The sequence below is a fragment of the Limulus polyphemus genome, unplaced genomic scaffold, assembly GCF_000517525.1.
Source record: "Limulus polyphemus unplaced genomic scaffold, Limulus_polyphemus-2.1.2 Scaffold1373, whole genome shotgun sequence".
Classification (NCBI taxonomy): Eukaryota; Metazoa; Arthropoda; class Merostomata; order Xiphosura; family Limulidae; genus Limulus; species Limulus polyphemus.
In genome coordinates, this window is record NW_013666983.1 from 42,323 (window position 1) to 55,142 (window position 12,820).

The 12,820-nt window shown below is 32.9% G+C and overlaps 1 protein-coding gene across 13 annotated transcripts in view; it reads left to right on the plus strand.

Moving 5' to 3' along the window:
• Positions 1 to 12,820, plus strand: part of LOC106463306 (serine/threonine-protein kinase tousled-like 2) — an 81,402-nt gene that overhangs the window by 41,136 nt on the left and 27,446 nt on the right. For 12 of the 13 annotated variants that reach the window (XM_013923323.2, XM_022390770.1, XM_022390777.1 and 9 more), the window contains 4 exons: positions 3,703 to 3,776; positions 4,966 to 5,169; positions 9,738 to 9,807; positions 11,964 to 12,013. In XM_013923323.2, coding sequence (XP_013778777.1) covers positions 3,703 to 3,776; positions 4,966 to 5,169; positions 9,738 to 9,807; positions 11,964 to 12,013 — 398 coding nt within the window. The remainder of the gene's footprint in view (positions 1 to 3,702; positions 3,777 to 4,965; positions 5,170 to 9,737; positions 9,808 to 11,963; positions 12,014 to 12,820) is intronic. The other variant, XM_022390775.1, reaches the window with a different exon arrangement.

Below are 12,820 nucleotides of genomic sequence, written 5' to 3' on the forward strand. Positions count from 1 at the left end.
TTCTGTTAGTCATTCCAGATTCAATATCATTAATATAAATCACAAACAGCAGAGGACCCAGCACAGAGCCCTGAGGCACACCGCTTTTAACTGTGATCTAGTCAGACCTAACTCCATTTATTACTACTCTCTGCTTTCTACTCTCCAGCCAATTTTCTATCCAATTGAATAACATTCCCCACACCCACAGATTTAATTTTTATAACAAGTCTTTTGTGAGTCACTTTTTCAAATGCTTTTTGAAAATCAAGGTAAACCAAATCCACAGTATTCCCTTCATCAACTCTTGCAGTAATACCCCAAAGAATGTCAGAAGATTTGTTAAATAAGACTTTCTCTTAGTGAAACCATGCTGTCTCTTTGACACTGTGTGAGATATTTGGTAGATAGAACATAATTTTACATTATAGAGTAGATTAACCTAAGTCACTGTTAGTATAATATTTACATTTCACTTACATAATTTTCTTCACACCATAACAGTTGGAGGGCACTCAACTCACAATCTGTGGGTCGCGGGATCGAATCCCTGCCCAACCAAACGTGTTTGCCCTTTCGGCTATGGGAGCATTATAATGTGATGGTCAATCCCACTATTCACTGGTAAAAGAGTAGTCCAAAAGTTGGAGGTGGGTGGTGATGACTAGCTGCCTTCCCTCTAGTCTTTTACTGCTAAATTAGGGATGTCTAGTGCAGATAGCCATCGTGTAGCTTCGCACAAAATTCAAAACAAACCATAACAGTCATCGTTCATGAAATTTAATGATGTATATATATGTAGCGACAAAATGGCTTCTACTATTTGTGTTTATTGTATCCAAGCCAACCTGATGAACCCTAATATAGGGCAAAAGACCTTGTCACCACTAAATATGGCAGATGTTGTATGGTTGACTCATTATAACATATTCTTCTTTAATTTCATTCAAAAGTTCTCAGAATTCTATCTTTATACTAAATTATAGCGATATGATTTTTTATCAAGGCAAAATTCATTTAGTATATGGTGTGGCATTCACTTGACTGAGGTCTTCTTCCATCAGATTGTGATTTAAAAAACTATCTGAATGTTTTCTAGAGGGGTATCCATATTTTACTGGTTTCTGTGCTAGGTTAACTGAGTGTGTTTTCAGTTTGGTGGATAGGGAAGGCTCCTTTATCTTTTCTTTTTTTTTTCTGTGTGTGTGTAATTCATTTCATCATTACTAAATCTTGCATGTCTGCCATGATCCTGATTTTTAGCTTTTATTGGCATATTCATTTCTCCAGTGTATTGTAATTAACATTAATGGTGGAGGGGGTACTGTAAATGGTATTTTTCTTCTCTGTTGGTTCTTGAGCTGGTTTGGTATATTCTAACTTAGATCATATTGTGTTGTGGTTTCTGATTTGGTAATTGTGTGTGTGTGTGTAGACAGGCTACTAACCATGACTACAATTGACAGTCGCAATATTTGGGATGTTGCACGTATCCATTTTGCTTAAACTAGCTTGTTTATCAAATGAACCAGTTGAGTTAGGGCCCTAAAGCTGATTCCAGATTAGCTGCTAAAATATTTTAAAGTATGTTGCTCATTATTTAAAAGTAACTGATTCACTGTTTACCAAAAATTATATTTATTGACTCTGAATTTTTTTAGTTAGTTTTCTCTTTAAAAAAAAACTAAGTGTTTAATTTTTATTTTTGCTCAGGAAATTGGTAACATTCTTATGTAAATTGAGCTTCTCAAATTTATAAATTCTTTGTACATGTACTATTTCCTGAAGAATTACAACAAGTTATTCTGGATAGATTAACTCTTTTAAACCCATAGTTTTTTTGTACATACTGCCAGAATTATTTTCATGATGTTCTAATAACTATCACCATTTCTGGTCTATTTATAAAAGATGGATAATAATGTTCTTTGGATTAGGTTTTCAGCCAAAGAGACAAGTATTATCAGATGCTGTCCCCATCCGATGGGTAAATTGGGATTTTTTGCCAGACACTGGTAGTGTCTGTTCAGGTTTAAGGAATTAAAACAGGAATTGTAATAAGTGCTGGTTGCATGTTGCATATGGTTGTGATGCAAAACTCAGAGTACACATTATCAAATCTGATTATTTGAATAGGCATATATTTGTATGTTTCAGTTCATCAGACAAAAAAAACACTACCCTGTTTAATTAGAAACATAAATTCTATTTGTATTTTTCTATACATCTGTTTTAAGCAATTTGTGCACTATTGTATATGTGTGTGTGTGTCTGTGTGTGTAAGGAATGTATAAACATTATACAGAAGCATTTTGGTAATCATTCTTATATCTGAGAAAGTCTAATTCTTCAAGTTAAAATGCAAATTATTTAAACATCAAAATTGTTCTTTTTTCTACACGGTTGAGCACATTATATTAAAACAGTTTTTGAGCCTAACCATGTTGTTATAGTCCATATCCCTACAACTGGACATGCTCTATCTTATGATCTTGCATCTTGACCAAGGCTCTATCCTAAGGATGTAATGACCAAAGCACACTCCTTTCTTCATTCTTGCTTCCATAAACCATTTAGTATACAAGGATGATAGTGTCCCAGCACACATTTCAGTAGGCTGATCCCACAGAAATCCATAGGAGCTGCATACAGCAATTTATCACCATGTCTTTATACCAGATGTCATGGTTACTGTTTCATTCTCCAGCTGCTTGTGAAATACCATGATTGAACAGATATATATGGTGGAAGCAACTTTTGTACACTTAAGTTGTATTACTTTTCCAGACAGAAATTCTTCTTGATTATGTTTTGTACTGTGGCCTGAGATATGTGGATAGCTTTTACCAATGACCTTTGTATTTTGGATTCTCACTTGTTACCAGACTCCGCACTTATCTTGCGACAGCGGAGATACAACTTTTGTAGGTCTCTTTCTCTGTGGCCCAGTTTGATCCATATTTAATTTTTTTCCCAATGTCACTAAGCACAAGTGATACCCACATCTTGGAAGTTCTAGATCTATGATATAAACACATCTTTATAAGGTGAGAGTATGAACATTTTGTATCAGAAAAGGCCATTACATACCCTTCCCAAAAACCAATCATAGTTTGGTAGCATCACAGTATCTATGAAATGCCAAACAATATCAACATGTAGTTTTGAAACTGCAATTCACAGTGACTTTACATCAGGTGTAGTCATCTCTGAGTTGCTGGTTTGTATGTTCAAAATAGTTATAGCATAATGTATTCAACCCATTAGCTGAGCTGAGTCCTTGTTTCGGATTATGCACAAAAACATTGCTTTGTCTACAGAATTACTGTATCCTATTCTGTCCATGTTTGTAGTGCTGTAGATGTTCTGCTAACACCTTCTATGTACACACACACACGCATGTATTAATATAAAATTGACTAAAAAAATCTGTTTCATACCTATTTGGACTAATGAAGATCTGCTTAGATGATTTTTCTTATAAAGCAAGCTCCAAAATTTGTTGAGATAAAAATGTGTGTAGTCTCTTTAATTTTATAAATGTTTGATTGGGCATTATTTGATTGCATTTGTCAGATGGTCTTATTGAAAAGAAGTAGAATAGGTCTTGTCTCACAAGTACAAAAATCTGATCTTTCTCTAAAACATTCTGTTATTATAGTACTTATAATTTTCCTTTGTTAGCACTGTTAATTTGTTAGTTATCTAACTCTCTTTGATCAGAAATGATGGATAACCTACGCAGTTTGGATTCACGGAAGCAAGAGCTACTGGATGCAAGATTTTTTGGAGGAAGGGTAATGAATCTTTTTTTATGTAATTTGTTTTGAAAAATATTGAATCTAAAAAGAGAGAAAATCTATACATTTGTTTAACCATAGACATCATTTGTATCCTATATACTTATGCTTTTTGTTTTGCTGTAGTCAAGTATACAAGTAAAATTATTATATGCATTGTACATTCCTATGCTATCTGTTATAATCTGAATTTCCTTTCCTCAATTTTTTTTATTATCTGTTGTAAAATGGTTATTGTTACTAAGTATGTATGTGTGTGTGTATATACTATTTTGTTAATGTACAGTGCCAGTCAAGGTCATGTCTTTTACTAACTGGGTGATTAAATTAATCAATATAATCAATCACCTATGAGCATCAGTTACATCAATCCATATCACAAAAGTAATCATCTAATCAAAATTAGTGTTTCTGATTATTACCACTTTTGAATTATTCAAATCACTTGTGTCTCATTTGAGAATAATCAGGTAGTTGGATGTAATTGATTAATGAGCCTAATGACTGATTGATAAGTGAATTATACTAAACACCCAGCTCTAATTATTGGTAGCAAGACAAAAGTTTGACAAACAAAACACTAAAGATAAGGGTTTCATAAGATGACAGTAAAATAAGTCTTCATATAAAAGAGAGTTTGCTTATACATAAGCTGTGGCCAGAAATTAACCAAATAAGTTCTACTTTACAAGTCAGACATTTATGTAGATTGATCACAAATAGTCAGACAGGTAGATGATATAATTTATAGTGATTCACATTTAAAATATCCTGTGTCATGTGCTGCCTTGACAGCATGAGAAATGATTACCTCTTGTATTTTCTCATTACTGTAATTTACCTTTCCTTAGTATTTGCTATGTTATTATGTGTTTATCGTTAAAGACTTGCCAGAAAATGAGTCTTATCTACAATATAATTTCTCAAAAATATTCAAAATTTTGATTACTGTTAATACACTTTGCATTGATAATTTCCTGTCCTCCCCATTTTATAATGATGCTTGATCTTGAAAATGCTGTCTTAACTTATATAAAGTTTGTTTTAACTGTGTGCTAGAATGTTTTTGTTGTTAGTTCTGTTACACACGAATATTCATGTACGTACAGTACTGTACAGTTGTTCATAGTTTTGAAGATACTGAGGTTTTTTTTTGTAAACTTTAACATTGCTGTCTTTACCACAGGGATTTCCTTTCTCTCAGCTGTCCCTAGATCAGCAACAGAGACTAGTCCAAGTCTGTGGATTTTCAGTTATACAGAATTCAAACCACTCGCAAGGTTTCAGTGGCTCACACCCATCACAGGGAGGCAGCGGGAATTCTTCTCAGCAGCAGTATGACAGTTCCAACCTCAGTGCAGCCAGTGTTTCTAGTGATAAAGATATTGATGTAAGAATTAATTATAATGCTTCTTGCAGAAAAAGGTACTACACATTTTCTTTTAGTAAGAAAGTACTGCATGGTTGGAGGTTTATGAGTTTAGTTTAGGAGCGTACATGAAGGTCATAGTGGTAAACCTTAAAGAAAGTAATGTGACATTAATGATTCACTGGAAAATGATGGGGAAAATATTCACTCAGTTTTCAAACCTGTTTATTTCTTTTATTAAAGAAAAACATGAAAGTACAGTTTTTGCAGTCTACTGTTAAAGAAAACAATACAACAAAGAACACTAAAACTTTTTACAACTGAGGAACAGCGTACAGTTCTGTTTTCTTTCTATCGGAGAGAGCAATTGAGGTAGAAGCGTTCTTCAATTATGTGTTGTATATACATATACACACACAAGAAAAAACTTTTCAAAAAGGGAAGTAAATGTAAGATGGCTAATACCAATCCTTCAAAAACAATGTAAACAAGATAGTAGGGATGGCATTCACATCAACCCTACATAATAGCACAGGCTCACAGTGCTGTAGAATGTTAACAGAGAAAAATAGGATAAACTCAATTGTGATTGAATAGTTATGTGTATTGATATAGGTTAATTCTTGCCAATGTTTTTATGTAGGGATGATGCAAATGCCATCTCTACATTTACTTCCTTTTTTGAAAAGTTTTTCTTTACTTGTTTGCTTGTTATTTTTAATGCAGTGTTTCAATATACATAGGAGAGTTGTAGTTGTAACCAACTTCTAAATACAATGAGGTTTCAACTATCATATTTATTGTTTATTTATTACTGCTGGTAATTCTTGTTTCACCTTGTACTTAAGCTTTTTAAAGGAACACAAAGTCTCTGTAAGAAAACTAACTTCAAGGGTTAATGATAACATTGTTTACACTAGAAGTATTATTATTTTTTAATTACTTCTAGTTATTAGTGATACTTATAAAAGCAGATAATCCATTTGAAACTATGTTACCTCAGTGAATTTGTTTGACACTATTGTTTGAGTTATCTCGTAATAAAAAGAAGAAAGAAGAACGAGAAATTCAAACTTTTTGCTAAGATATTTATAGACGCTCCGAGAACTTGTGACTGAGTCATTTCATAGATATTGTTATAAAAGAAAACACTGTATAGTATTGTAAAGTTCTGATGACCTGTTGAGGAGATATTTAAACTACCATTTCAATGAAAAACCTTTACAACTGTCATATGCTGAACTATAATATGTTGCATTTTATAAGATAGTTTTGAGGCTTGTCTTATCTCTCAACTGTGGGCCCCTACAATCTTTAACTTGCAGAACAGAACCTATCATTTTCCAAAAATAAATTCCATCATTAATAAAGTAGAAAAGCTAGTTAGTTTAAATAAGTTTTTATCTTCATTAATCAAATATTTATATGAGCAGAAAACATTTAAGAGATGTAGTATATTCCTACTGATCAAGTATGAATTGGGAATTTTTTCCATCCATAGTAGGACTAATGCAATAAAATAAATTATATTATGAATCACATGCATCACCTTACTCAGAATTATCCACTCTTCCATTTTCCATGTAAGCATCAGGGGAAACTACACAAGCCCTGATTTCCTGCCATAAGGCATATTTTTCTGTTAGTAGTTATAACTTTGTTCATAAAAGGCTGAAGCCTTTAGTTAACACCTCTATTAATGAAGAACTTTCTTCACTTCCTTGAAATTATTTGGAGACTTTGCTCACACAATCATCGTCTGGTGTGTAGGGAGTTTTCATGTCTGTTTTTTTTAGATTTCAGTGGTCAGTACATTAGGGCTGTTAATTCCAGTCATCTTTTGGTGTCTTAGTAGGGTTTCTGTTCATGTGGATGCTCAGTCTGTGATATATCTGCTTTTGGCTCATATTGATAAACAGACCCATTCTTTTGTCCAGATCTCTTTGACTGAAGAGCAGGATTTTTCTGTTATACCTAATCCTAAGAAATCTTCTTCTGGTATTATTTCACTTTTTTTTATCAATAATGTATTATTTTAAATTTTGCACTGATTTATCTTTAGCATGCTTATGTTATGTTGAATTATTCTGATCTTGGGTCCTTGTTTCTTTCACCTTTCCATGATATTCAAGTTATTACTAATACCCTCAGTTGTTAAAAGAAATATTATTATTTTTCTTGTTCTTTTCATTAATCATATGGGTAGCCTTTTAGCAGAATTGTGTTCTACAACACATCTTTCTACATAAGTTCTAGACCCATAGATATTTTTTATGGGGGGGGGGGGAAGATATTCCTTGTGATCTTCCTTTTTTCTCATATTTCTTCCCTTGTGTGGTTTGATTAATTTTCTGCTAAGACATTATTCTTCTTCAGTGCAATTATTGGCCATTAGCTATTCTCATTCTCCTGATTTTTTTAAATATAGATAAATGTTTAATTTGCTGTTTTTTCTCACTGATTTAGTATCTGTTACATTGTGGCTTCTATGTTCCGTCAACATTAACCCTTCATACTGTATTTGTTATATCTCAGTAGACATCGAAGGGTTTCCTTTTCACATCGTTCTGTTTTTGCAGGAATTTCACCCAAATTAGTATTTATGTTATAGAGAGGTGCACCACAGGAGCTTACTGGGGTTTGAGCATCTCACTATTATTTTTTTATTCTGGTGTTGTCCCTCTATGAGAGATGTCCAGCAAGCAATAGTTTCCCTGCCTTACCTCCTTTTTCTATTTATCAGTCTTCTGTGTCCATTGCTGCTTATTCCTTTTGTCACAATTGAGATACCAAGTGTAGTAGCAAGTGGGATGGTACTACATGAACCAATCATTGACTCTCTTTTGTTCCAGACATTATCTCTATCTAGACTGTTGGAGGGTTCATCTAGGGTCATTTGTTGGTATTTGAGATCCTTGAGCTCAACAGATTCTTATCTTTATATTGTCGCTTCTCCTCTTTCTTCTCATCCTTTACATTTTCTGCTTTCTTTCAGTCCAATTTGCCTACAAGTTTGATCTGTTACAAATGGTATGTCAAAATTGCTTACCATATCTTTCCAGATTTTACTTTCATTTTTTTTGTAGTTCCAAAGAAATCGGGAGATTAGAAACCTGTCATAAATTTGTCTCATCTCAATCATTTTAAAATGCAAAATTTGTGAATTTTAATAAACATTCTTCAATGCAGATTTTGGATGATTCTGGTGGATATCCAAAATACTTATATTCATTTCATAATTCATCTGTCACGTTGTCATTTTCTACATTGTTTTGCCATCAACAGATAGTTTATCAGTTCTTTTCCCTTCCATTTTGCTGGCTTCAGCTTTATATGTTTTCACTCAACATTAACTTCCATTTTTATATGGAAAATTGCCTTCTTACTCTGTCATCCACTTATTATCACACAATCAGTTCTCTGTTGGATGGATTATTTGCAACACTAAATATCATTGAGCACTAATTTACTATTTGATCCATTTGGGATTTTGAATCAACACAGTTCAGGAGATTCTTCAGTCACTCTTAATAGTGCTTCAGGCCTTGGAATTTTGTGTTTGCAAATTCCACTATTCTACAACTACAGCCAAAGATGTCCTTTCTGATTTAAGGGTTGCACTCGCATGAACTACCTGCAATGGGAATCTTGCTTTACTGTGCCATTTGACAATAGATCCAGTATCTCAACATTTTTCTTCCCTTCAAGTCTGTCATAGTATACTATCCACCTTTTGTTTTCTGAGTGGTCACATGAATGACTAGGTAGTCCATTAATCAGTGTTTTTGAACAGCAGACAGCCATCTTCTTCCACTATACTGTCTCCAATCACAGATCCAGCTTCACTGGCAGTGGATAACTTGTGTCAAAATTGTGGGAACATCTTTTTTTTTCTTTTTTCTTATATGCCTAACCACTCCTCTGCTGTCTTCCACTGGCAATAGCCAGGGTCAGTTCTGTAAGGAGTCGGGTTTGCCTCATAGCTGACTTTGCCCGGACCAACCATAGTTTCCCTGTTTACATCATCTTTCTCCTAGGTAACTAACCCTATTACCATCATGACAGCTGGCTCTTGTTTGGTTATTTGTCGGAGAAGCCAGAGATTCTTTTCCCAAGTGACTTCAATGTTAGCCCATTTCTGCTGACATTCATCCCTTGTTCTGTATTAATCTTATTGGGCTATCACCATCTTCTCAACAAGTTGCTTCTTTTTACATATATTTATTTCATGATTGTGGCTCATCAGCTTCGTATATAATAGGTTATGTAGCTGCTGTATCTGCATCCTTTTGATGCAGTGGAAGTCGTCAATCTCTCTCTGTTCCCCCAGCATTCACAGATCTGTTCCAAACCTTTGTCTACATTGTGTCAGAGTTCCAAGACTGTTCAAGTGGAACATGAGCTTAGTCTTACATTTTTTCACTTCTCCTCCTTTTGAACCCATAGCAACTTGTTCAGTTTATTTTATTTTTCTCAAGACAATGTGCATTTTATCCAGACAGGGTATAATTTAGTTTTAGATTATAAAATATGCATCCAAGTTGTTTTCTCTTGTAATTTATATATATCTTTTATTATTACTTGGTCAGAGTCCAGGAAAACAGTTACACAAAACTCCACTAGAAAGAAAAAGGAAGAGAAAGGATGACCAAGGAAATGGTAGGACATTAAGGGCTTATTTTCCATTACATTTTTAGTTAACTCTTTATTAGGTATTTTCTTAATTTTGAGGTCTTTGTTTAGGAAAACAGTTTAATATTCTAAACTATTTTAAAAGTTAGTGATAATAAAACCTCAGGGTAGCTTTCAACTTTAATCAATTGATCACACATATATCTCTTATAAGGAAATATGAGTTTAATTTTCTTTGTACAAATTGTTATTGCATCTTCATTATAACAAATATTGTTTGTATTATTTTGTTATAGTTTAATATACTGTAGATATTATTTTAGTGGAAAAAGTCACTAGATTATTCAATCTTGTAACCCATAATCTGTAACATGTTCGGAATAAAGTTTTTACTACAAATTAATAATTCATACCTTTAGCTCTCTGGTTTAAAAAAGGAAAATGTAAATTATGTAAATCTTTTTTAAATATTAGCAGAATATTGCACTTTAGTCTGTGAAATCTATCAACCATTCATGTAAGAAATTTAGGATTTTTTTTAATACAAAATGCTTTATCACATGTCATACAGATTATTTTAACCAGGAACTTAAGCACTGCATTTATTAAATAGTGAAATATTTTAAAGTTTTTTGTTGGTAATCATCTGATCAACACCTGTCATAGTAAGAAATTATGTGAGAATAATTCATAATCTCTATTTACAGGTCTGACTGTACAAAGGATTTTGTGTCTTCTAGTAATACATGTAAAAAATGTCATAAATGCCCCCCAGTGACACAGCGGTATGTCTGCAGACTTACAATACTAGAATCCGGGTTTTGATACCCGTGGTGAGCAAAGCACAGATAGCCCATTGTGTAGCTTTGTGCTTAATTACAAACAAACAAACTGTCATAAACTAGGTTCGTAGAATTTTAGGGTGAAGACAGTCCTATAATAGAGACCTGGATTTCAGAGCTGACAGTCCCTGTTTAAGTCCATGAAATGCTATAAAATATCTTCCCTTTTTATGCTGTAGATATGTCATAAGAATGACAGTCAATCCCTTAGCATGGATGGTAGGTGGCAGTATATTACCAACAGGCTGCCTTGCTTCTGGTCATTTCAAAATTTGGAACAGTGGCAGTTAAGCTTAGTAACTTTGCATTGAGTACAATATACAAATACACAGAATTCTGAGTCTTCAGAGGGAGAAAAACCACATCATTTTAAGCTGTAAACTGTTTCTTAGGTTAGAAGTTTTAAACTTTAATTTGTAATATATTTTATGTGTCATGTTTCAAAAAATAATTTCTCTGTGATGAGAAACTTACAAGCTGAAGAGGCTACACAATAACTAAAAGATCGATCCAATATGCCATTCTGTAAATGGCAAGAGTAATGTCTCAAAAACATAATTTTAGACTAAACACAGTGATGAGTAGTTGCCATTATAAAAGTGTCAACATGTCCTGAACAAATATTCTCCAGTATAAAATAGCAAGAAAACAACTACTAACTACCTACTGAGTTTGCTTATACTTTTTGAACAGTCATTTTTGATATATACAGGGTAAGATGACTACCAAAGCCTATGGTAAATTTGTCGTAGAAGTCTTAGTCACTCATTCTAATTTTGTATTGTTGAACTTTACCAGCTGAAGAATTTTTGAGTTTTAGGTTTGCATTCAGCTTACCAAAGTAACAGATAGATAAAATATTCTTTATTAGTTCTTTGTCGTGAAATCTTGTCACTTGACATACCTTGGATGTTGGTTATATATAAGAAGTCGAAATGGCTCCAAAAATCAATTCTCAAAATTATATAGAGATTAGACTTATTATGCAGTTTCTCCTTTGTTTGAAAACCTCACTGAAGTTGTGCATAAATATCTTGATGGCAATTTAAAAAAAAAAAATTAGTACTTGTTTTTGGGGATTACACGTTTTTTGTTGTTTTTTTTTCAAGACATGTATTTACTGGGATGACTTGCCAGGTATTTGCCATGAAAACAAGTACAAGTTCTATTTTTTATTACTATTAATTATTAATGTATGTTTTTGAGAAACTTCAGATATCAGATGGAAATGAAATACTGTAAGAATGTAGTTATATAATTGTTAAAAATATATATACTGTACTTTGTACAGTCCTAATTCAGTTAAATGTGTCCTTATTTTTCTTTTGTTCTCATCATCAGGAAAAGGTGCTAGAATAGAGAATGCCAAGAAAATAAATGAATATTTTAAGGTAAAGACTTATTACTTTCAGTGCCATTTAATGTTTTGCATAAACTATAATTTATAAGAGTTAAATTATGTATATCAAAATACTTGTGTCTTTTCACTTGTGCATACACACACACACACGTTTGTGTGTGTTTGTATGTATGTATATATATATAGATAGATAGAACATGCAACCCTTGTTGGGACCTTTGAATGTAGAATAGTTTTTTTCAGTCACAGCCTTGTCCTTCATACATTTTCACACACATGTATCCCTTTGTGTATTTGTTCATGATTGAATATTGATGAAGATACTTGTAAATCATTTACAGCATGCAAAGAAAGTAGCTACAATATCACATTCTGTCTTTATATTCCTGTTCTGTTTAATCATTTTCTTCCTGTTGAGTTACAATCAAAAACAACTTCTGATGATAAGCAAGTAAAAATTCTGTAAAGACCTCATGACTTAGAAAGTACAAAATAATACATTTTTCTGTGTTGTGGTAATTTATAATGAATGTTTGTATTTATACTGTAAAATATGTTATTTTTTTTACAAACAATCTGGATGATATAGCCAAGTACAAGATCTTTCTGGTATTCTCAATAGAGATTTGTAAACCAGAATATGTTACTTACATTGTGAGTTTGAGGAAGATTAGATTTCATAATTTCATCAAACCTTAACTGGACAAAAAGGAACTTGTTAGCCCATGAAGGATGTCCCTTCCAGCTCCCAACTGTAACCACCCCTTACTACTCGTGTATTCTTCCAATCTTTTCTTGAACTCAGTTAATTTTTCTGCCTCCACCACCCTTGAAGGCA